The sequence below is a fragment of the Colletotrichum fioriniae genome (assembly GCF_027942845.1).
Source record: "Colletotrichum fioriniae strain IMI 355084 chromosome Unknown scaffold_4, whole genome shotgun sequence".
NCBI classification, from domain to species: domain Eukaryota; kingdom Fungi; phylum Ascomycota; class Sordariomycetes; order Glomerellales; family Glomerellaceae; genus Colletotrichum; species Colletotrichum fioriniae.
Genome location: NW_027076840.1, coordinates 3,145,459 through 3,170,249, shown reverse-complemented (window position 1 = coordinate 3,170,249; position 24,791 = coordinate 3,145,459). Strand labels below are relative to the sequence as shown.

Here is a 24,791-nt window from a genome sequence, read left to right as displayed (position 1 = left end):
ACACCAAAGCAACTCCACCTGCACGGCAGGGCGGCGGGCGGGCGGACGGTGCGCGGCTCGTTCTCGTTAAGAACATTAAAAAAAAAATCTGTCGCAATGGAACCTTGATAGGATTTGGCAGGTGTGTTAATCTCCGCGTATCACCTAGGGGCGCATACACCGGCAACGAGCCCGGTATCTTGATCAACATTTACTACCCAGTGGTGAGTCTTCTCGTGCGCAAACCTTTCCGCCCACGGAAAAAAAAAGGTGAAGTCATCGTGAGCGAGTCGTGCTGATGTCTTGGCGGGGTCGAAAAACAGCCAACAACTTACACCGTTCCGGGAGGACCTGTGGCAAAGTGTTGATCCAGACCCTTTGTTCGTGTCATTCCACGACGAGGGTGACGCAAAAAATACATTTTCCTTCACGAAAGCCATGGTTGTTGGGTATTAGGGTTTCCACGGTTTCCACGGCCGGACAGCGTGCGTGGCTGGTTGACTGGCTGTGCCGCTTTGTAAAGCCTGTAAGTGAGGTGGACTAAGATGAATACGGGATTCCAAAACAGAGGCAATATTGGATTTGATTGAATTTTTTGATTTGTTGATTCATCTACCAAAAAGCTTCGTGGAACATACGAAACTTGGCGGAGGTGTTGGGCATGGCTGCCGTGTCGAGACTCTTGTGTCCGACAATAATTATCTTAAAAAAAGAAATGGGTACTGAATAAAACACCAGACTCCGTTCGCGAAAATCCCAAAGAGTCGCTCGTTCGGTCCTGAAGCCATTTATAGAAACAGGGAAATACCCCCCACTCTGCAAAGCCCTATCAAGATCGTCAAGAGAGAATGAAGAGGGGAAAAAAAAAAGAATGAGGCAATAGAGCTCCCATAAGTCGTTATCCCCGTAATCACCGGCTCCCATCACCCGGTCTCAAATCCCGATCCCGACGATCCATTCCCTCTCTTCCGCAGCCCGCTGGATTCGCGATCAATAGGGGCTCCACAACTTATCGGGGCTCCCGGGATAGTCGAGATATGACTCGGGGACGGGACTCGAAGTCGAGACGGGAGGAGGAACGATGCGGTATGCGTCGAGCGCAGACATGTCCAATGCCAAGCTCCCGGCCCCGTTATTGGCGTTGGTGTTGCTCATCAAGTCCCATGCCGGAGCCTGCCCCGCAACAGCAGCAGACATCTGCTGGCTCGCGCGGAGCCTGCAGCACTCGTTGGCCAAGAGTCTGTAAGCACAGCAGAGCGCGTCGTTCTTCTGACTCATGTCCTGGATCTGGGCCTGGAGCTCCTCGAGTCGAGACTCCTTGCGCTTTCGGTAGGCGCGCTGGTTGGCGCGGTTCTGGGCGCGGCGCTTCTATACGGGGGGAATCAAACGTGGTCAGTCTCTTTTTCCTTATTTGCAGTCCTTCGGATGCGGCCCGCGGAAGATGAAAATCGGGGATCCGATGCTCGCCAAAAAACGGGGCTACTGGACACGGGCTCGGGGATGAAAATGCAGGCTGGGAAGCCGGGGGAACGACTTACTGATAGCACTGACTCGCTGCAGTTCTTATATCTGTTGCCCCGTCTTCCTTTCTGGGGCTTTGAAGACTCTTCGGATCCGCTGGTGGGGGAGTGTGCGTCATCGTGCGAGTCGTCTGCCTTGCTGTGGTCGATGCTGGAGGTCGGGCTTTGAGGGCTAGACCATAGTGACGTCGGAGTGCAGTAGCCATTCTCGTTGGAGTTCTGTTCGAGTTGTGAGTTTCAAGATTCTCATTTGTGTTGTCCGGTGGGCTGTAGACATACGATACGTGAGGTGAACTGCGCGGCGATGATGTCGTAGGGGATTGTGCCAACCATTGAGGAGAAGTCGACGGGCATGGCGTATGGCGGGAGTTCTGGTGATGTGCTGTCCATTGCGTGGATGTGTGTTTTGGATATTCTTCCAGACTTTGTTGTTGACGATGATCAAAGTAGATGGGATGGTTCGTGAGATTGGTGTAGCAATACAAGGATCACGGTAGCGTTGATGGATGGCGAACTAGTGTGAGACCTGAGAATAGTGTTGTAGATGGATCTGTGGGATGAAGAGGCGAAGAGGGAGGCGTGGAGGTGGAGGGCAGTAGCGTGATCGAGGAGGCGAGGGTGGGCAAGGGCAACTTATATATCCTCAGTCCTCGGTGTGAGAGCGAAGCATCGCCAAAAGATCTCCGAAGACGGCACCAGAAAGAGATGTGACGATTCTGCAATGACCAGAAACAGGACAGGAGACCGGGGGGAAGGGGTGTGTGTGTGTGGGAAGCAGACAGTCTTGTAGACAACAGGGTACATACATGGAGAGTCGATGGAACCATGGGGAAACGAGAGCACGAGAACCATGGGCTAGAACCAATGACGGTGTGTATTAATGTCAACGCTGGCCCGGCATGCGTGGACGAAGACATGAGAGCAAGTACCTGCATATGGGGTCAGTTGGTTTTCTATCCCAGTCCGTCGCATCTGGAATTCGGTATTCGGTGCCGCGCCGGTCTACGGTGTACGTATATGGAGAGGGAGGGGGAGGGGGGTGTGTGAACAGTGCAAGGCTTGGTCAATAATGAGACCAAAGAGCTATGGTGGGCCACCGTCCGTGTGTACATGAAGGGTGAGTGGCCGGCTGGTGAAGATGAGGATGGGCATGTTCTCGGTGTGTGAGTCTATGAGTAGGAAGAGATACTTTGAGACTGTGGGAAAAGATGTGCTTGTCTGCAGTATCTAGACCAAGTGCCAGTACAGAGTACTACAACGCATATATCGGAACTCTGAAGAAGCAGTCCGATGGCAACCCCAGACGTAGAGTAACAGCGCAATATTCGCGCGTTGTTTCGAAGCCAGGACTGGACAAATAGAGGGCCAGAGAGGACTCTCTCTCTCAAGGAGCTGATTCGGGCTGGGACCCATTCGATCCCGGGACGCCGGAGACGAATCGCGTGTTTTGCAGAAGTCGAGGCCCGCAGACGAGCGGAGACGTCCCGGGGGAATAGCAGAAGGGAAGGGGAGCCACTGGGCCCCGTCACAAGTTGAGAGAGAGGGCCTCTCACGGAGAACCTCTAGTGAGACAAAGGTATGCGTGAGGGAGAGGAAATGTGGGTGAATGATTCAGTACTTCGTAGGCGCGCTATTTTCCCTGCTGGCTGCGGATTCGATCGGTTTGGTTTCCCAGCAATCATTGCGGGAGCTAATCCTTATCCAGTCTAGTTTTGGCACTGGCTCAGAAATTCAGACCACCTTATTTTCTGTCAAATGTCTTGTCTCCGTGGACCGCGGACTGTAGTGTACGGAGCATGCAGAGTGTGTGTGTGTGTGTGTGAGGGGTGAGTGGGAGTGGTGTGTACCCGTAAAACGCGAGCTTGGCCTCATCCGTTATGATATCATTTCATCCCTCAATGACAAGGATGACATATGTATGAGCGTTTCTGGGATCTGTATCTCTGTGAGATGCAGCTATGCTTCACTCTGCGCGAGTTTGCCAAGGTGGTCTGGACTTGGACTGGCATGTGTCCGCAGAGGGGTTCAACCGTCTAGTTCAGTCTGAGGCTCTGAGTCCAAGAGGGCAGCGATGAGACTCACCGGTACCAAAGTGTCAGTTAAGCTCTGCAGAGCCACAAAACCAAAATCAGCCCTGCAGAGTCTCAGACTCATACTCCGTATCTGTACTCTGTAAAAACTCGCCATTCCGTGATCTTCGCGCGGTGCTCCACGGACTTACCACTCTTTGCGTGGGTCAGACGGTTGGTTTTCTCCCGTGATATTTTCTCACTTCATTTCCACTCCGTTTTCTAGACTGACACTGAGTAGATTCTGTGTTACCATGGGACTTTGCCCGGCATTTCGGCGTCTCGCAAAGTGGGCGGCCCCTTTTTACTACGCTCCCCATTGAAAACGAAAATTTCAGACAAGTTTTTTTTAATTGCTGTGTCCCCATCTCAGAAAAATCTCTCAGCTTCAGCTGAAGCAGCTGAGAATAATTCGGATGGGACGGTCTTCACCCAATGCGAATGCCCTCACAACGACATCATGGGACCATGGGCAGTGATCAGATCGGCAGAAACTCAGTAAAAAGCCTGGACCTGTCCTCCCGTGTGGCTGCCTCCCTCTCCAAAAACCTTCGAACCGTTAATTCCGCCATGCATTGAAAGACTATTGACTGCTGCTGTTTCCGTACCGTCCAGGCTTCTCCAGAGGCTCCAGATTCACCGGTGCCCTTTCGGCTCCGACAGAGCTGCATTGACCAATTCTATAGCCGCCATCGGGCGACGGGATGTGATGCTGGGACCGGGATGTGAACACTACTTACCCGAAAAGGGAACAAAACAACTCTCCCTCTAGGGCGTCCAGTCCAGCCCTAGCAAAAACGTCTAGTCCTTTTTTGTGTGTCTCTCTTGTTCTTCCCGTCGGAACCACGACCTTGCGGTACAGGGGTTGCCGACGCCTGACTCGGGTACGTCGGACTCGCGTCGGTGGCGTGTCGGTGGTCGGCTTCAGCTTTGCGCCGGGGGTGACAGTGAAGACTGGCAAGGTCTCGAGGCTTCAAGTGACAAGCGATACTTGGGTAGTATTCCAGCAGAGCCGTCAGTTTCATTCCCGATAGTTCCCATGGCGTAAAGTGGGATATGGAGACAACTTGAACAGGGTGGACTCGCGTAGACCGGCTGCCCGTTGATCATCCACGCCCGTATGAATAGCTGACACTCTCGCAGAGACCTGAACGGCAGTGGTACATGATATCCCTGAATAAGCTTATCCCATGGAGCGTATCGCTGCAAAACCCTCTTGTCTCTGTTGCTTACATTCTGTTCATCGTGCCCTTTCTTTCTGAAGCTTGACGCCAGAAGCAGACGGGGAGAGCCACCCCCTTCCCCATCTCACCCCCACCACCATCACCACCAGACCAACGGTCCATCGATGCACAGAAGGCTTGGCGTTTTCTTCCGATGCTTCGATGCCCTTTCCACCCGAAATCCATCTCCAGCCACGTCGTGAACTCGTGATGGTCAGTGTGGGTCGAATTGGCGATATGCTGCATGCGGTAAACTGCATCTCAAATTCTTGATCACTGTTGTTCAGATTCCATAGATCACTTCTGACGGCCTTGCTCACTCAAGAAGCAATCGCATCTATCTCGGGATTCCACATCGCCCACATGTCCAAGATCTCCCGTAGAACGCTACAACATGTGAAATACACTAGGCATGAGCTCGTTCGGCACCGATGCTCGGAAGACTTTGGTGAACGAAGCACACTACCCTTAGTTGCTGACGTCGTCAAACCCAAGAAATCCCTCCCTCCCCGCTCGATCGCCGTTTGGGAGCACGGGTCCCGCCGTCAAGTTTCCAGACAGCGCCCAGCTATGAATATCTTACCGTACCTTAGGAGAGTCTGCATAAGCACAGATTCCATATTCTATGGTTGGTCCCCGAAAATTGACGTGTCTTAATTCCGACTTACCCGCCCAGCGAAGCAGTACAGAAACTCTATCCTGAGCCGTTGGAACCGGGGGGCGGCTTACTGGGGCCATTGCATGGCCAGAACACCCACCACATCAGGAATCCGGCACAACACAGGGGGCGCAAGTGCGCCGCAGTAGCGCCTATTCGCGAGAAACGACTGCTGCAACGTCAAAGGTCCTAAACGTTTCCCAACGTCCTTGCCCCGTGTCAACTGTGCCGGTTCCGATTCCCATCATCGCAATGCAGTCTGGATGGAGAGAGAGAGAGAGAGTTTCCCCCGCCATCGCCAACTTTAAGTGTTCACCCTGCACCGCCGGAATGGCCGAGGAAAAGAGCGGGGACAAGGCCGATTCGCGACCCACATTCTCATCGGCACCGTCACGGCGAAGCGGAGGCACGGCGGAGTCCCGCACCGGGAGCCCCTGCACATCCGCCGAGATATCCTGCCTACAACTGACTCTGGTCCACGCAAACATGCGTATGCAAAAATACGCCACAAAGTCACAACATGCGACTAATTGACGCGAGGGCGAAGCGAGAAGGTCCTTCTTTGCAGATGGCATTTGACTTTTCGGGCGCTGTCAGAAACATCAGACCAAAGATGTGACTTTCAGGCTGCCCTTCTCTCAGCGAGGAGGCACTGCTTATAGCAAGCAACAAAGCCAGCATATCCCCCCTCAAGTCCCGAACCCGCCACACCGCAAGTGCCTCTCTCCCCATCCCTACCATTGTTCGCGACGCGAGATTCTCCCCGAGGCTCAAGCCAAGCCACACACGTCGAGCGGTTTGAACGTTTCTTGAACCCTGGACTCTGGGGTTCGCGCAGCCCCCGGTGCACCTCATCTCGTTGGTCAGTTTGGAGTCATTTTTCGTCCCAAGTTTAGAGGCTGAAGTGAACGTTCAATACGAGGAAGCTCGAACCAACAAAGTGCATCTGGACCTCTCGTCTCCGCGGGTGCTGGGTATGGTACCCTTTTTTCGGCCAACGACGTCGAGTCACCGTCGGGTAGAAGGCAGGCACGCCGACATCGTTATGCTGTAGCCTAATTTTACAGAGTCAGACTTGGAGAGATACCGCATCTGCCCTGAATAAGTGACTATTTTTCATCCTAGCTTTCTGCTTTCAAAAACACTTCGCGTTGGGGTTGCTGCCTAGGTGTCCGTCGTCAGCTCCATCCCGCTCACGGCCGCGATCCTAGGGCGCGAGTGACGACTCCCGCCGCGCTGCCGTCTCAAGAAAGGCGTCGTCATCCGCCGCCTCATAGCCTCCGTACGCCACACATGTCTGGAGGAGGTCTGGACTACGATCGTCTAGCCTAGATCGTCGGTTCTAGTCTCCGCCTTGATAAATTTCTGGGGTATCCTGTTTCTTTATAGGTGAGCTGATGAAGATCAAGGGTTGATAGAAATCTATTTTAGGAACTTGAGAGAGGAGAGTCACGACTCCGGTTTTGTACTGTTGAAGTCAGGTTCAATGCAGTGTTCTCTGGATTGTAAGTCGATGGTAAGGAAACAAATCATGCCGACACAAAGCCTGTAACTCTTGGCCATGAAAGTAAGATGCGAATGGCACAGCCAGTCCTTGGTGACTATTATTGTCTTGGCTCCCCTTTTCTCGTACTGATGAGCACATGAAGTGACCCGTCAAGGTTGACGATGTTTCCACTCCACCCGAGTCCCTAAACAAAGCCATCAAGCTCTCCCGGTCCTCGCCGCCAACAGGGTACTCAAACTCAGAACAGCCTGCCCCATACTCTATAGACGAGCAGACCGCAGAGTCTTCCGTCGGGGTAAGCAACGGCGTACACGTTAGCCCAGTGGGTTAACGTGTACAACAGCGCTTACGGAATTCACATCTAAAAGACTGGCCTGCCCGACCGTAGCCCCTTGTTACAGCCGATGAGTGAACATACAATCATATTATTTGCCATTTTGCCATTTGGAACCTTTTTACATTTGATGAGGAGTCACTTTCGTTTTGCTGGATGGTTTGTTCAAGGTAATTGTATTGTCTGCGTGGGCATTGCGAGGATGCTCATGGGAAGGGGGAAAAGAGAGATCTTGGTCATGCCATGGGGGTTCGAGTCTGCCTTTGGATGCTTTTTTGTTTAGGTTCCTTTTCCTCAAGAAAGATGTGCAATGTTGAGCTTGTTTCTTTGGATAAGAAAATTGGTCTCCACAATGCGTAAAAATGCGAGCGAACTACTCGTTCTGTAATAACGAGGGCACACTTTGTTATGTGATCTACATCGTACCCAACAGGACGAGCAGATATTGTCAGCGACTCGTGTCTGCATTGCTAAACGACACCGCGGACCCCATAGAGTGATCGGAAGAGAAAATCCCCACTCAAACTGTCCCCGAAACTAAGATTGTCAAATCATCAGTCACCCACGCCTGTTTTACCTCTAGCCAGCCGTTTCTCATCCATCCCCCATCCCTCGCACGCCATTAGACAAATCAAGAGCTGTTGGCAAAGAACTTTGTAATCTTTTGGGTACCGCCCTGCTTCGACTTCACCGGACTCCTACTCCCATTACTTGTTGGGTTGATCCTGCTCTGCCTTCCCTTCACAGGTGAAACCCTCGACGTCTTCCTGGGCGGCTCCTCTTCTGCATCTTCACCAGCGTCAGGTGCCTCCCGCTTGACCCCGGCTACCTCTTTACTTTCTTCGTCTTCAGCCGCCTTGGCGATGACTTCCGGCACCGGCTGATCCTGTCCGACTTGTGCCTCCTTGGGCTCCTCTTTCGTCTCGATGGTGGGCTCAAGCTTCGTGGCCTCCTTGGACTTTTGTTTGGCGGAAGCATTGGCGAAAAAGTTTGCAATATTGGCCTTGTTCTCCTTACTCGCGACGGGGATGATGAAGGAAGGCGAATTGTTGCCGACCTTGCCGACCTCCTTGCTAACGGCGTAGCATTCGAGTTCGCCGTCGAATGGCTTCAAGAGGTCCTGCAGCTCCTTGGACCACTCGTGCCGCCTCGGATCCAGCCACGTCTTGAGCTCTTTGGAGCCCGGATCGAGGATGACTGGCATCCTGTCGTGGAGGAACTTGAGCTGCTTGTTGGAGTCTGTCGTTATGATGGTGTAGGTATAACGCTTATCTTGGGCGTCTATCTCACAGTCAGCGTGACTATACCTGATTGAGTATTCGGGATGCTCACCTTCATACTGTGCACAATCCCACAGCCCAGCAAAACACATGAGCTGCCCATCCTTCCTCTTGACAAAATGAGGCGTCTTCTCCTTTCCATTCTTCAACCACTCATAAAACCCCTGAGCGACGACGATACACCGTTTCCCCGCCTTCATGGTCGACCACATGCCGCCAGGCGTGCTCAGCGAGTCGTCGCGGCAGTTGATCGTCTTGGAGAGCGTGGCGTAGCCGGGATCGCGCTTGGTCCAAAAGGGAATCAACCCCCACTGCATCGACTGCATCTTGTACTTGACCGAGCTGTCGCCGCTGTCGTTGCTATGAGATTGGCTTGAGGCGGCACCATCCTGTTGGCTGCTCCCTGGATGACGGCCATGGCCCGCACCGCGGTCTGGGACATCGGCGCGATAGACAACGCCGTGGTAGCCCGGTGCGAAGTTGTACGTCTGACGAGGAGATGCTTGACCCTCGTCCTCCGGCGCGTCGTCCACTGGCATGTCATCGTCCTCCAGCATCCGCCGGATTTGCGACGGCCGCTGTGTTAATGTAAGTCAAGGTCATCGAGCTCTTGGAATTTGGACAATTCGAGACTCACTAGGGCTAAAGCGTATCTTCCGCACATGTTACTCAACTAACCGGCTAATCACAAGTGAAGAATCTCTTCTGCAGCGACTTGTACTGAGATGCGATGGATGGTTTAATGGCCGATAGCTCATATGCATTGATGACGTCGTCGAGACGCGGGACATTGCGACGGACGTGACTAATCTACGCGCTAGATGCACGCCGGCACGTGACTCTCTTCATCTGTAAACCACATGTCGAGATATCACGAGATACCTCATCCTGCTTCAGTTCTTTCCGAAGCTTTATCTTCTTAATTTCAGAGAAGAATATGATATAATTGGTGCCCTCTCTACACTCGCAATTCCGCACCTCACACACCAACACAACCCCAACTAGAGGCAGCATCAACATCTCCCTTGCCATCCCACGAAGCGTACCCGGGGTAACTACAAATCGGCCTCTGCCTCAACAACCCCTTATCAACAGTATCATCAACAAACTTGGTTGCAACAATCTCCCTCACGCCCTCTCCGCCGCCCTCAACCCACTCAACAAGCGCAAGCAACACATCGTGCCTCTTATCATCCACGCCAGGCACGGGGAAAACATGCTGCCCGTTCCCCTCCAGCGCCGCAGCGTGCCCGCTCCCGCCAAAGTACCACGGCGCATCGTACACCCCGCCCGAGCAATGCTGCATACCGGGAACGAAGAACAGCCTCCAAAACTCGTCCAAATCAACACCCCGCGCCGCCATGACCGCCCACGTCTCGTCGTACAACACGCGGCTCACGTCCGTCGGGATCAGGCCGTCCGCGTAGCCGTGGTACTGGACCAGTTTCCCGCCTCGTTCGTGAAACGCAGAGAGATCAAAGTTGTCCGCGTTCACGTTACCCGGGTTCAGCCGCGCGGCCTCGACGAAAGTAGAATAGTCGAACTGCGTCGTCCAGTCCCACGACGGGTCGTCAAAGAGGTAATTCTTGGCGTACTCCGTCCCGTAGAGGCTGGGCTCGTTGTTTGATCCAAAGGACGACGGCATCTGCTTCTCGGAACCCAGGCCAAAGTTGGGGTAGACGTACGTCATATTGTGAACGTCGGCGTCGAGCTGGATGAGCGGGTGGTACAGCTGCTTCAGCGTCGCGATCTGCGGCGCCGTTAGACACGCGGAACGGTTCGAGCTCGCGCCGCCGTTGCAGAGCATCTTCTCCGGCCGGAAGTTGCAGTGCGTGGGGTTCATCACCACGCCGTCGACGACGCCATCGGACCCGTCGCACTGCCGCAGAACCTCGTCGCTGATGGTGTCAAACACGGCGGGCGGGAGGTACCCGGGTCCGTCCTCGGGCAAGTTCACAGCCCCGACCTTGAGCTGCCACAGCTGTTGGCTCGTCGACATCCACGCCGGCGCGCCGGCAAGGATACCGTCAAAGTCCTCCGGGTGGTCCTGCGCCGACTTTACGCCTTGCCGGCCACCCGTCGAGCAACCGGAGTAATACGACCTGTTGGCCGCGGCGCCGTAGTACCCTTCTACAATCTGCTTCGCGACGACGGTCGAGCCGTGCAGACTGCGTCCTGCCCAGTCGGCTTTTGTCTCGGGGTTGTTGAGCGCCCAACCCATATCCTGGTTCGACGAGTTGTGGCCTGTGGAAGTCGACATTGTCGCGAAGCCGTATTTTACGCCAGTGCCCATGGCGTACCAGTTGATACCCCCCGAGAACCCTCCGTTTCCGACCGCGAGGAAGCGATTGTTCCACTCATCTGGTAGGAATAGGCCAAATGTGTAGGACGATGTTGGGGAGGACGTGACGTTGATGGAGATGGCGCAGAGGGGCGGTAGGTGCGTTGCATTTTGGGGGTAGGCGATGTTGCCCGCCTCTCCAAAGGTGCCATTGTCGCCCAATTGTAAAGTCGTCAAGACCTCGGCTTGGTTTTCTGGTGTAAGAAGGGCGCTCACGCTTTCGAATGAGCACTGGCTTGAGGGTTTCTGCGCGGAAACCTGAGAGGCACAACCTGCCGCCCAGAAAAGGAGACTTAGCGTACGCGGAGCAGACGGCATGGTGACGAGCAAGAAGCCCAGAAAGATAATGCCAAGTTTAAAGGCGTCCCAACACTCTGGCAGCGCATACCATTTTCATGGCCGGCATACTTATACAGATGCCATGCTGGGAGTGTAATCTGAACCGTTGCATTCATTCATGATCCCACCCCCGCCGGCTCCGCAATTCACCTCCATCATCCCCGCGTATGGTTGAAAGAGTGTGGGGAGCTCATCACTTGGAACCCCGCAATCTGGTTGCGCTAATCTTATATCAGTCTTGTCAGATGAACATCTCAGAGGGGGGGAAACAAGTAAAAACACAAGTCCGAAGCGGTGGAGGCGCAAGGTTTGGAGCCAAATGTGACGTTGTTGATGGCTCTGGGGATAAACAAAACCCCACGGCGTCCGGCATCGGCCTGGTGGTGTGGACTGCATGGCGGCCTTTAACCGTCGTTATTATCCGCTTCATTCGGTGTTGCTCAATGCTTAGATCCGGGAGGACAGATGAGAGCAGATTACTCTACAACATTTCGAGACAGTGTATCAACGTCACTGCATATTTAGGCCACACGCCTTGATCTTTCATGTCTTCGTTCCGTCCTATACTAGACTCTGTCTGAGGACAGCAAGTACTACTCTGTGAAACCGTATACAAAATGTAAAATTCCTGGTTGAATGAATGCCATGCCTCTCCACATGAAAATCTCTGAAAACTCCGTAATCCCCTTTTAAACATTCCGCCTCGTCTTGCGCTTGAGTGCCGTCTGTGCGGCCCACGCATCCTCGAAAATAGTCTTGCGCTGTCCAACGTCCCCCCTCTCCATGGCGAGGCGGCGCACCACGTGGAACGCGCCGGTTCCTACAGTCATGGTCTGGCCCATGATGATACACTCACTCACGCCCTCAATCTGATCCGTCTTCATACCGGCCGCCGCCTCGAACAAATGGTCCGGCGTCTTCTCGAACGAGGCCAGCTGGAGAACACTGTCTCTCATCTTGGACAGTCCGAATCGTGTGATACCAAGGACCTCGCCCTTGTATGTCATGACATCAGCAAGCAGCTGCATGTGACGCGGGTCGATACCCATGTCTCCCATGACCTCGCCAATTTCAAAGGCAATCGTGCTTCTTGCGGCCTCGATACCCAGGACGTCTCTGCACTCCATAATGTTGTTGGACTTGACTTTTCGTCCCTCGACACCCTCCGTGTTCATGCAAGCGAGAAGCCCGTAGCCTTCGACTAGAACAGTGTGGGTTTCGTCCTCGGACGATTGGATAATGGCACGAGTAGCCTCGGGGTAGCCCGAGATGGCCACGGTCGGGATCGTTCGGCGGAGGTAGTTGGCTCGCACCAAAAGGTCGCCAAGCTCATCCACGGGCTTGGCCTTGACAGATCGCTTGGAAGCCGCCGACTCGTCGAGGCGGACGCGAATCTCGATTCTTCCAGCACCAATGTGCATATCGGACCGCGACACCTTCATCTTCTTGTGCTTGCAAATGGCCTCGGCCACATCGCCCAGGGTAATGCCGAGTTGCATGTCAGACAAGGCATCCATATCAACCTTGAGTACGACGCTTCCCGACTCGGCGAACCACTCGTCCTCAATATAGCTCAGAATGTCCTCAACGTACGTCTTTTCGATACGCGCCTTGACGATCTTCGCGGCTGTCATCTCCCTGTTCTGCATCAACGGGCAGGTGATGACGGGTGTACTGATAGTCTTGGAGGCGTTGATAATTTCCTTGATACGGGGTACACCCTGGGTGATACTCATACCGGCGACACCAGCAAAATGGAAAGTCTTCAGCGTCATCTGCGTACCGGGCTCACCAATAGACTGCGCACCAACAGCTCCGACGGCATGTCCGGGCTCGACGTGCGCCTTTTTGTACTTTTCTAAACACAGTTTGATGAAGAGTCGCAATGTCGTCTCGGACATCTTGGCGACCTTGTCGGCAAAGGCCTTCTTGGCCTTGACCTCATCCTCATCAATGTCGACGTCCATGCTGTCAGCGTTGGCTGTCAGGCCGGTGAGCTCCATCACACGGGCAAGCTTGTTAGCTCGTCCGGCAATGTAGGACTCTAGTGATCGCAAAAAGTCTCTGGCACCTTCGTGCTCGTCTGTGTACTTTTCTTCCTCGTTATCGTAATCAAGAGTCAGATCACCCAACAAGGACTTTCTAGGATAGCGCGCGCGTTCCCGAGCAAGCAAGTTGTCGCAGAGCTTGACCATCTCGTTGGGGAGCAATGCAGCCTCGTCATTATCCCAGGTAAGATTCTCGGCGTGAGAAAAGGTTCGGTCAAAGTTGACAGGCTTCGCAGAGGCCTCCATGTCGACGGGGTCCAGCTTGTCGGCACCGAACTGGAACTGAACGATACCACCGCCGGAAGTCCGCACAGTATCGTCATACTGCGTTGACAGATCTTCCAGAGACTTCATCAGTCTGCGTGACATGTAACCAGTTTCGGCCGTCTTGACAGCGGTATCGACCAGACCTTCACGACCAGACATGGCGTGGAAAATGAACTCGGTAGGCAAGAGACCAGAGTAGAAACTGTTCTCGACGAATCCCTTGGACGGCGGCTGAGGCGCGTTCTTGTGGAAGTGAGGAAGCGTTCTGTCCTGGAAACCATCGGCGACACGCTTGCCACCAATAATCTGCTGTCCGACTAGGGCAACCATCTGGGCCACGTTAATTTCCGAACCCTTGGATCCAGACTTGGCCATGACTAGCGGGGCGTTGTTCTTGCTGAGCGTCTCGATACAGTGAGAACCAGCCTGCGTTCTGACCTTACTGAGAAGACCCGAAATGGAGTTCTCTAGCGTCTCTTCCATGCTACAACCAGTAGCCTTGTCGAGTTTGTTCTTCTTATACTTGTCAATGAGGACATCGACCTCGATGCTCGCACCCTTGACAAGCGTGCTCTTTCTCTCGAGCAGTTTCTCTGTGGGGAAGACATCACCGATACCGATGGAGAAGCCTCGATTTGTGAGATGTCTCGCACACAATTTGGCAAGTCGGTTCATCGTGACCACGGCCGCATCGGGACCGAAATCTCGCAGGATGACATAAAACACTGAATCTTTCTTTCCTGATCCGACCGTCGACTTGTCCATGACACCGCACATGACTTCGGAGTTGCGAATCACCAACCATCCGTCGTTGGGATCCATATCGGGGCATTGCCCTGCTCTCGCCTTGTATTCTCTGCACTTGGCGTCAAGGTTGATCTTGACAGGGCTGTCTTTGTTGGGGCGCATCATCATGCTGAAGACCTGCTTGCCGGTCCACAAAGCCTTGGGCTTCAGAATGGCTGGAGGGGGTAAGTCGAGGTGGACTTTGCCGTCCATCATGTGCATGCAAATATAAGTGAATGTCTTGCGGTCGAAGAAATTGTCCTTGCTGCTTAGGAGGTAGGCGGCGGTAATGAAATCTTGCGTAGCCGCAATGACGGGCTCTCCGTTCTTGGGCGTCGCCAGGTTGTGTTTCACGCCCATGAGGTTAATGGCCTCAGCGCGAGCTTCCTCCGTCTGCGGTACGTGAAGATTCATCTCATCACCATCGAAATCGGCGTTATAGGGGCCGCACACACACTCGTTGAGGCGGAATGTCCTCCAGGGCCGTACTTTCACCAAGTGACTCATGATACTGAGCTTGTGCAGAGACGGCTGACGGTTGAAAAGAACAATGTCGTTGTCTTCCAGATGGCGTTCAACGACATCACCGATTTTGAGATCCTGGGCAACCTGGTTCCTGTTACCGAACTTCAAGGAGATTTTGTAGCCTCCCTCATCGTTCTTGATGACCTGCTGAGCGCCAGGCCAGATGCTGGGACCGTTGCGAACGCATTCCTTCAACTTCTTAATGTTGTAGTCTGACACTCGCTCCGGGTAGGTCAAGTTCTTAGCGACGAGCTGCGGAACAGCAACCTGGTCGATGCCAAGGTTGGGGTCGGGAGAAATGACGGTTCGTCCAGAGAAGTCGACACGCTTTCCGGACAAATTGCCACGGAATCGACCCTGCTTTCCCTTCAACCGCTGACAGAAACCTCTCACAGCCTTGCCGAATCCCGGCTGTTGCAGACCTGGCACGTCACTGTTGACATACATGGCAACCTGGAGCTGGAGATACTCCCATTGCTCCATAATAGTCTGGACTGGCGAGCCCTTTTGTAGCGCCGAACGAATCATGCCGCTAACCCAGACAATGTCTGCCAGCTTTGTCGTAATGTCGTCCTCGTTACTCGCGTTGTCCTGGGCAACTGACGGTCGAATGCACACGGGAGGCGCAGGGAGGAACTGCCAGATGAACATTTCGGGACGGCCCTCGGCGGGATCCAGGCCAAGAAGCTCGCAGTCGGTGGGGCTGATCATCTTGAAAAGATTGAGAACCCTCAGGGGATTCATATCCTCCATGGCCTTGCGCAAGTGCTTGTCCAGCTCGCCATTGTTCTTTCTGGCTTCGGCAAAGGACTCGTCGAACTTGATTTTGCTCTCGGGAGGGATCTTCTTGGCCGAAGTGGACTTGTTGTATGTGACAAACTTGTCGTGGGCGAGCTTGAGAACACCAACTTTCCTAATCTGGCCTTGGACGGAACCGCAGTACATGCAATTCTTGACCTTCCTGCATTGCTCGTTGATTCGTTTGCAAATCTGCGTCCGTCGCAGGTTGTCGAGCAGGGGTCGCCTCAGCTCCTTGAGGAACGATCTCTTCTCGCTCTCTGTGAGTAGTACTTTGCCGCAGTCCTGAGTGCTGTTAGCGGCAGTTGATGCAAGGAAGAATGGGAATGCTCACCTTGCAGATATCCTGCAATATCATCATGACGAAGCGCAAGTAGCCAATGTGGAAGGCTGGTAGAGGAAGTCTGACATGGCCGAAATGGCCTGTGCAGTTTTGCAGCGATTCCTCACATGTTGAACATTTGCCTGTCTTGCTCGAGGTACCCTGTCGGCCAACACATTAGATCGTCCCAGAGAGAAATCGGTGGGAGTCACTTACAAGACGGGGGTCAAGAGGACCATGCTGATATGGGGCTCTATTCTTTTCGATGTCGTACAGGAGGCGATCGGAAACTTCGAGGACGGCTTGATTCGCGATATCTTGGTTCGACCTAGGAGCAAGCGCACAGTGTTAGCGCGTCTGTCTCTGACCCGACCTATGTGTGTGGGAGAAGAGACTGACTGGATGCCAAACTTGATGCCTCTGAATCGCTTGGGCAGCTTATCGACAAGCTGCGACTTGACCGGAGTCACGGTGGTGGTGGTCGCCATTGCAATTGCTCTTGGAGCGCGCTCGTTTGGTTCGAATGGGAGAAGCGGCAGCGACAGCGGCAGTGGCGGGTGAGTCAACCCGAAATGGCGAGGGTGAAGTCGAAGTCTACGGGAGGAAATCGATGGTGGTGGATTTTCGCATTCGGCGCAAGGTCATGATCGAGGTCCGAAGTCAGCAGTAGGGTAATAACAGACGACGGGAGGTTCAGTGCGACGAAATGCTACGGTGTAATGCGCATTAGGGATCGGTGCGAAGGCGTAAGGAGAACCAAGTCGTCGTCGGGATGGCTGAATTGGAGTCGGCCTCGCTGGAAATTTTGTGAAGATGGAGGCACGGCGGGACAACTGGATAAGGCGCGGCTTAGCGTGGGAATGAGGGACGGCCTGCAGGTCGTACCCCACCATCGAAAAACACAGCTCGCCCCGCTCAGTGCTATGCGCGACGACTCACGGGTACGTATCTGTTGTTCAGTGCCAGACTGCCAGTTGACCTAAGGTACAGTGGAGATCCTCAATTCTTCGTCCCCAGGTCTCATAGAAAACTGCCTTAGGTAAGGCAGACTCTACGCAGTATACGGTATTACATGCCCTGTGATTTACCTAGACGAGTCTGAGATTTATATCCTTACCACGAATTGACGAGCATTTGAAATTGCCAATGGATTGCTGGCTGTTCCAAAATGTGACCGAATTGAAGCATCAGGATCAGGATCAGAATCAGAAACTCAAGTACCTGGAGGCACCGCAGCTATCGGTGTGAGTCTTTCGGTACGAGTACAAGCACCTTAGTACCTTATGGAAGTGTGTACGGATAAGCGGCGCAGTGGTTGGTGAGTCTTCAAGTGTGCAGTGAGTGAGGGAGGTGCAGCTGGCTCGCTTCTGACAGGAGATGAGGTAAGCATCGAGAGCACCTCTAGACCTCTGTACCCGACCGTTAGTGCAGCGTCACTGTAAGGTACTTCGGAAGGCGGCCCCTCGGCTTGCATTCCACCGTTGTTCCATTTACACGGGACTGCAAACTGCGTCATGAGGTCCCTGAAAGCTGGAGCTCCCCATGTCCAAGTGCAGCTGACTGGGGCCATCTGCGCCCTTCATTCATCCACATGGGACCTTCATAGTACTCCGTCAGGTATTAGTCCATACAAAAGATACGACGAATACTATGTTCACTACGGATCCTGTGCCTGGGGAAACACCTGCAGATGGATAGGCGGCCTCGTGTTCCTTTACCGCGTATTTCCCTTTTGATCCAGAACTGTCCACTCTCATGTAAGCCTCCATTACCGACTGGACACCTTACCTCACAGATACCTACCTACCTTAGAAAAGGTACTTACCATAAGAGCAAATACCGCCAAAGGTGCAAGTACACGTTGTCCCCTTTGATAGTGCCAAGCAGTCAAACCCCCACGACTTCCATTGTTGGATACTCATTCTTCCTGAGCTCTTCTTCCTCCTTCGCCCAGCTTTACCTAAATACATACAAGAATCCATCAACCCCCCAACCTTGCTCTCTCTTGACTTTCATTCGATCTCTCTCACCTCACTGTCGCCGCCTTAACCCTGCACCACTGCTCCAGTCTGAAACCAGCATTCCTGGTTCCCGCCCAACCAGCTCCAAGCTCCCCCCGAAACTGCCCTCCAAACCGGTCACTGCTCTCCCCGACAGTCGGTCACGTCCTCCCCCCCAGAGGACTCCGGTGACGCACTCGCACTGATAAGTGCCCGTCTGCTGCTGCCTCTGTCACGTTGGCGCCCGCGATTCTTCACTCTAGACAGGCTTGGGGACGACACTGCAGACCGCCGAACCTCTCCGGCACCTACATCAACAGCTACATCACCGCAACCTCTCGCCGCTCCTGGGCATCCCGTCACACCTCCGCCGAATGGCACTCGGCCCGCTCGCAGATCATGGCTCCCGGCGGCGCTGACCGCAAACCAGAAAAGTCCTACCTCTCGTCCGCTGTCGACTCGATCAACCCTTGGGCCGGCAGCCGGAGTTCAACACCAACGCCCAAGGATCCTCCTCCACAGCCCGTGCCCGTTCCGACCTCCCGCCCTGGCGATCACAGCATTACCCACTTATACGGCCAGAGCACTAAGACCTATCCCTCCGATTGTCCTCCACTGAACGTCCTTTGGTACCACGCAACTGATGTGAGACTGCCCATCGTCGGCACGAAAACTGCCCATTTTCAGACTAACTCGATGCTGCCCAGGTCCCAAAGCGCAAACCCCAATTCCTCCGAGACAAAGCGAAGCCTGCCGAAGATGCTAAGCCCCCAATCCAGCCAAAGAAGTTTCTGCCTTTTTCCAAGCTAGATTCTCGCGCAATCGAGACGGCGTATCAACGTTTATTGGAGGACTCAGAGAAGCGAAGAGAAGAACGATCGCTGCGCAACGTTTCGTCCGGCTCCAAGCGCGGTCGCCAGAATACCGACGATGAGGGCGCGCACAGCAGCTTAGAGACCAGCCCCGAGGGTACTCAGACCCCCAAAACGCGCGTCCCCGTGAACGAGGACTACCTCTTCGATGTCGATATCGAAAACCGGGAGCTGGGCCCGGTCTACTGGCTGGGTCCAGTGTATGAAGTGCGTCGCGGTACCTGGTTCTATGACGAGGGTTCGTCTCTGCGGCCATGTGAGGAAAACCTAGCTTCACAACTGGAGGAGGGGTATCTCAAGGTCAAGCCATGGACATATCCCAAGCCGCGCGTTCGCAACGACCCGAAGAACAAGGACCCCAAAGCCAAGGATGTGACGCCCAAAGCGTCCGTCGAGAATCTCAAGGCCGCAGCAGCTACAACTCCTACAGCCGATGGGAGTCTAAAGTCGCCGGGGCCGCAGAACCAACATCAACCCTCTTCGCACCGCTTGTTTGGCGCCTGGATGAACAATATCGCAACATATCAGGATGCAGGCACCGCGTGGCTCACCTCAGACAGCATGCTCTCATGGGTGACGTCAACCATGTACGAGAGATTCTCGGGTGGTGGTTACATGAGTGGTGTCAAGCTGGTCAGGGGCTACTCTGACGTGGCAAAGAACAAGAAACAACAAAAACAGCCGGCGACGCCAACCGACCCTACAGCAACCCCACAGCTGGATGAGAAGCAGCAGAAACTGCTCAAGAGGAGGTCTGCACCACCATCTTCCAGGCCGTCGCAGTCAACCGACGAGATTTCCCTGCTGGAGGAGGAAGATGACAGGGAAAATTCCCTCCAACGGCAGATCTCTTCGCTGATGGAGGGGGCTGAGCGTAATCAGGAGGAACAGGAAGAGGAGATTCGGAAAAGAGAGGAGAAGGAAATCGAAAACGACTACAACGGCCAGCTTGGCGAAACCCAAGGGCGAGAAATCGAACATTTGGTATTAGTCACTCACGGAATCGGTCAGCTCCTCGGCATACGGTAAGTCTCAAGACGGTGAGAGTTGCCTACGTTAGATACTAACCTTTCACAGCATGGAGAGTGTCAATTTCGTTCACGATGTCAACATTTTGCGCAAGAACATCAAGTCAGTGTACTCCAGCTCTGCTGACTTGAGAGCACTCAACTCGGAGCTGGAAGATGGCCCTCGAAACTGCCGTGTGCAGGTTTTACCTGTGTGCTGGAGACACCTGCTCGATTTCCCCAAGAGGCGGGAAAAGAAAAAGGAACAAGATATTGGTGACGGTGCCCAAGATGAGGACGAATGTAAGTGACTGGCCCGAAGTTTAGGGGACACGACTAATCATTCGAAAGACCCCTCCCTAGAGGACATCACTATCGAAGGCGTGGCGTTTGCCAGGTCTTTGATTTCCGACCTTGCGCTGGATGTTCTCTTGTACCAGAGTGCGTACCGAGAACAGATCTCAGAGATTGTGCTAAAGGAGTCGAACCGCATCTTCAAGTTGTTCATGGAACGGAACCCAGAGTTCAAGGGCAAGGTCCATGTTGTTGGCCACTCTCTCGGCTCGGCCATCATGTTTGATATCTTGTGCCGGCAGAAGGAGAAGCAAAAGACGTTGGAAACCCCTCGGAATCCCCTCCGGTTCTGGCCGGCACAAGAAAAGATGGAGGCCCATCGGGATCGAGAAGCCAACGAGCTGCGATTCGAGTTTGACGTGGAAGATTTCTACTGCCTTGGGTCCCCGGTGGGGTTGTTCCAAATGCTCAAGGGACGGTATGTTGCTGAATTTCTCCTTATTGAGCTTGAGTTGACTAACACAACTAGGACAATCGCGGCTCGCCATTTGCCCAACTCTCGGCCATCAGAAAGCCCCTTGAACCCAGATTTGATGGACGACCCATTCCTCGCCGCGAATCCGGCGTCTCCTACGCACCGTGTTTCCGCAATCACCGGTCTCCCCTATTCAGTTTCGTCTCCAAAGGTTTCGCAGCTTTTCAACGTCTTTCATCCGTCAGATCCAATTAGCTACCGTCTCGAGCCCCTGATTTCGCCTGCAATGTCCACTTTAAAGCCCCAAGTCTTGCCGTACACCAAGAAGGGCATTTTTGGCAACGTGGCGCAACAAGGCCTGTCGGGTATTGGTATGAAGGTTGGTCAGAGTGTCAGCGGGCTGTGGTCCAGCTTGAGTGCAGGCATAGCAAGCAACATTTTGAATCGCAGCCTCGGTCTCAGCAACGAGGATGTGGCCAAGATGAACTCGGCCAACTCGCCACAGCAGGTGTCAGGAGCAGGCACGAACATTGCAGACAGCGGTGTGATTTCGGATGCGTCGAAGCTTGGGGAAAAGACGAACGAGCGAAAGAAGCAGCTGGCGGACTCCAAGTCGATGATTGGCCGCACCAGCATCAGCGGGAATGAGATGACGCTGATTGACGACGAGCTCGAGACCTTGTATTCCAAGTTCCAGGAGAAGCGGGTAGCACTGGCCAAGACGGACGACGACGGCGGCGCCGCGGACTGGCTCGAGGCAGAGCGTAAGGCGCAGAAGCTGCGTCGGGAGGAGATGAAGGTCCGGGCCCTGAACCGCAACGGGCGTGTCGATTACAGCATTCAAGAGTAAGTTGCACCGTTATTTTCTACTTGTGCATGTACTAACGGGCAGCAGGAGCGTTCTCGACTTCAACCCCATGAACACGATTGCGTCGCACATGAGTTACTGGTCTGACGAGGACGTCAGCCACTTTATCCTATCACAACTTCTCTCTAATAGAAGCCGAGCAGAACGAAAGTAGACGTGCCATAACTTAGACTAGATGGTTGGGATGGGCGACCTGGTCAATACAATGATATTTCACGTAAGGAGCAAGATATATCGTCACGTATGAGTGTCTCGTTGCATTGTATAATTTTTCCGCAACAGAGCTGGGTATCTTTTTACTTCTCATCTCTCAACATAACTTAGGCACGCAGAATACCGGCATCAACCAAGGCACTCCAACGAGAAGACAACCCCTTGGCCACATCCTCGGCCGTCGTCCCGTCCTCGGCCTTGAGCGCGCGAATATCCTCGCCAACATCGTTGGTCAAGCGTACAATCTGCAACCCTTCCGCCGCCTGACGCGCCTCAGCGGGAAACACGTCCGTCGGCAACCGCGACGCGATCCACAGAAGCAACCACACCACCTCCTCCTGCGCCTTTTCCACCGCGACGTGCAGCGCGCTCTTCCCTCCGGCGAGCGGGTCCTGGTAGCGGATCAGCTGGCCCAGCGCCGCGACGTCGCCGGCGAGTTCCTCGTTTGCGTCCTGGAGGAGGGCGACGATGCCCTCGAGGTCGCCTTCGGAGCACATGAGGTGGTATGCGCGGGCCGGGCGGGCTTCCGGGTTGGAGGCGAGGTAGGCTTCTTCGGTGATGGTGGGGAGGATGTCGAGGCTGTCTTGGAGGCCGCCTTCGTTTACGTAGCGGGTTAGGATTGCGGGTTCACCGGAGGGGGTTTGGGTTGGAAGGTAGGTTGTGCAGGATGGGCAAGAGAGGGAGAGGGCTGTTTGTTCGGATTGGTCTAGGAGGCATTGCCTTGGTTTTGTTAGTTGGTGTGCAAATGGGATGAGGGGGATGAATCAGGTGAGAGGTGTGATGTGTGAGCGAGAGATGGGGAAAAGGTACCAGTGAAAGTGGCAGCCGCAGGGGAGCTCGAGATCATCGGGAACGTTTTGGGGCTCGTCGCCGGTTTGGTTGTCTTCGTCTTCGCTGTCTGGGTCGATTGTGATGATGAGGGGATCCTCGCAGGCTTTGCATACGGCTGCCATGGTGAATGCGGATGGCGGGGGCGAGAAGCAGAGAGATGATGGTGCGATTCGGTGGTTCTATGAAGTTTGAGACACAGACGATTGCTTTCTAGAGTGCGGAACTAGATGATAACAGAATTGAGGTGAGATTACTGTCAGCAGTTGAGGTCGCGATGAGGGTATCGTCACAGAGGATCAGAAAATTCGAGGTGGGGGGAGATCGGTGCGGGGACTGTGCTCCGGTAAGATAGGCACTGTACTTGACCAGGAGTTTGTTACGATCAACACAGTGCATCTTGATTAACCAGTGCTTTGCCAGTAATGTGCTGGGATCATGATGCATATTCTTGGTCAAACTTCCCTGAACCTAGTCGTTCCAGAAGATTGCCTAGAGCGGCCTACGGGCAGATTGACGGTTGACAATCTATTTCAAGGCTGGGCAAGTCTGGAGAACACTTTGGGCGCTTAGGCATTCATGGGCTAGAGTACTCCGTAAGGGGGCGTCTAATTGTTTTAAACAGTGCAAGTGGGCAGCAGCATGAACGGAGATGGAGCTTGATCATCGGGTCTTGCGCAGGGCGAGGTTATTTCGAGATCTTGGGTATTACTGGCAATAGCTCTTTATGCCTCAAAGTGCCTTCCAGGCTGCTTTACATAAGCATCATGCAGGGGAAAGCATCGTGAGGCGAACCACGTCAAAAAGGAAAAAAGCTGATGGGTCCCGACGGCCCGGAAGACTCTAGCGGACGGCCAGGTCTGGAGGTCTCGTTTCCGCGTCCGTCCTCCCCCGTGTTGGAGAGCGTCGTGGACGTGCAGAACATGTGTTGTGGTGCCTGGCGAGCCACGCGTGCACATCGTCGACTTTTTCTCCTGGTGATGACTCGATGTCTTGGCTAGACTTCACCTTCCCTTTGCGCCTTGGGTTAGATTACTCTGAATCGGGAAGTGAGGCAAATATGGTAAACGGCAGCCTGAGATTGTCGTACGCTGGCTTACACACAAGTAGTCGTAGGCGAAACGAGAGCGAGCTTGCCTTACGCAAGCCGTTGTGGCTGGTGGTCGTTGGTCGTCGGGTACCTCGGGCGTCTGCTTGGGTACGCCGAAGAGTAAAGTACACTAGGTCTCGCAAGCACCCGATTTGTCCGAATTCAAACAGGCTTCCCGCGGTTACCTACCTACGGCAAGGTAGGTACCGTGTTTCTCGCATTGATTCGGGCGGCAGGTCGAGGTACCTACCTGAGCTTGCCTCAGATGTGAGCACTGAGGAATTGGGATGTACCTCTCGCCCCAGTTTGGGCTATTGGGTACCTATGGGTCCATCAATTTGCTTGAGCGGCTTGCCTCACTCTAGAAGCTGAGGTTTGGCAATGTCCACGGGTACGGCAACGCAATAGTCCAGGCTCTCCTAGACCACGTGCTGAACATTGCTTCGCTTCACCAGCGTTGCGTTGGGTATCTAGTGTACTCCGCAAGGTAGTGTAGATGCAAAGTCAAATGTCACATCGCAATGTAAGGCAGCCAAAGTCGAGAGCAGGTGAGCATAGGTACTTACTGTGTAAAGTGCCTAAGGTGTCTTAGGTAATCGGGGACGATGGCTGTACAATTACATCAATGGCCCCTCCCCGCCCCCGCCATCAAACTGCCCAGGAGAAAAAAAGGTACCTACCTACGTAAGTCTCGCACATTCCATCCGGCCCCCCATTGCCCCCCTCTTCCCCCTCCTCGAAGTACCTCACACTCAGAAAAGTCACCCTTCCGCCTTAACACGCGCATTTCGTACCTCGTCACGGCATAGCGCAGCACAGCATTTTGCACAGCCAGCCCCCATTGCGAGCATACCTTACCTACTTTACCTTGCACAGTACCTTAGTCGTACGGATACCACACTTATAGCACCTGCTTACCTTGTGCCTGCTTGCTTTGTGCCTGCTTGCCTGAATAACCCTCTTCTGGGCCTTTAACCTGCTTGATTCTTGCTTGACCTGGGTACCAACAAGTACGACCTTGCTTAGCCCCCCGGTTAACCATCATCATCATCACCCTCTTCCTCCCTTTGGTTTATTCAACTTGTTTGTTACAAACACTCTTCTCCCGACACACAATCTCAACAACTGCAAAAAACACCACGACTGCT

At 53.9% G+C, this 24,791-nt stretch overlaps 6 protein-coding genes across 6 annotated transcripts; 1 reads left to right on the top strand and 5 right to left on the bottom strand.

The window, feature by feature from the left end:
* Positions 1–969: 969 nt before the first annotated feature.
* Positions 970–1,853, bottom strand: N0V96_004680 (uncharacterized protein; the record flags this gene model as incomplete). Its single annotated transcript, XM_053196597.2, has 3 exons — positions 970–1,347; positions 1,518–1,718; positions 1,779–1,853. The coding sequence occupies 3 exons, from the start codon at positions 1,851–1,853 to the stop codon at positions 970–972; spliced, it is 654 nt and encodes a 217-aa protein (XP_053045998.2).
* Positions 1,854–7,921: 6,068 nt separating this feature from the next.
* On the bottom strand, positions 7,922–9,234 carry N0V96_004679 (uncharacterized protein; the record flags this gene model as incomplete). The annotated part of the gene is made up of 3 exons (XM_053196598.2): positions 7,922–8,571; positions 8,623–9,148; positions 9,208–9,234. 3 exons carry the CDS (start codon positions 9,232–9,234, stop codon positions 7,922–7,924), a joined length of 1,203 nt encoding a protein of 400 aa, XP_053045999.1.
* Positions 9,235–9,549: 315 nt separating this feature from the next.
* Positions 9,550–11,229, bottom strand: N0V96_004678 (uncharacterized protein; the record flags this gene model as incomplete). Its single annotated transcript, XM_053196599.2, has 1 exon — positions 9,550–11,229. One exon carries the CDS (start codon positions 11,227–11,229, stop codon positions 9,550–9,552), a length of 1,680 nt encoding a protein of 559 aa, XP_053046000.1.
* A 710-nt stretch (positions 11,230–11,939) lies between these two features.
* Positions 11,940–16,484, bottom strand: RPO31 (DNA-directed RNA polymerase III subunit C1 (rpo31); the record flags this gene model as incomplete). Its single annotated transcript, XM_065757188.1, has 4 exons — positions 11,940–15,959; positions 16,009–16,158; positions 16,213–16,324; positions 16,396–16,484. The coding sequence occupies 4 exons, from the start codon at positions 16,482–16,484 to the stop codon at positions 11,940–11,942; spliced, it is 4,371 nt and encodes a 1,456-aa protein (XP_065614401.1).
* A 1,911-nt stretch (positions 16,485–18,395) lies between these two features.
* N0V96_004676 (uncharacterized protein) lies at positions 18,396–21,666 on the top strand (the record flags this gene model as incomplete). The annotated part of the gene is made up of 6 exons (XM_053196601.2): positions 18,396–18,641; positions 18,704–19,893; positions 19,946–20,178; positions 20,227–20,647; positions 20,699–21,490; positions 21,540–21,666. 6 exons carry the CDS (start codon positions 18,396–18,398, stop codon positions 21,664–21,666), a joined length of 3,009 nt encoding a protein of 1,002 aa, XP_053046002.2.
* A 166-nt stretch (positions 21,667–21,832) lies between these two features.
* Positions 21,833–22,678, bottom strand: N0V96_004675 (uncharacterized protein; the record flags this gene model as incomplete). The annotated part of the gene is made up of 2 exons (XM_053196602.2): positions 21,833–22,445; positions 22,536–22,678. 2 exons carry the CDS (start codon positions 22,676–22,678, stop codon positions 21,833–21,835), a joined length of 756 nt encoding a protein of 251 aa, XP_053046003.2.
* Positions 22,679–24,791: the final 2,113 nt, after the last annotated feature.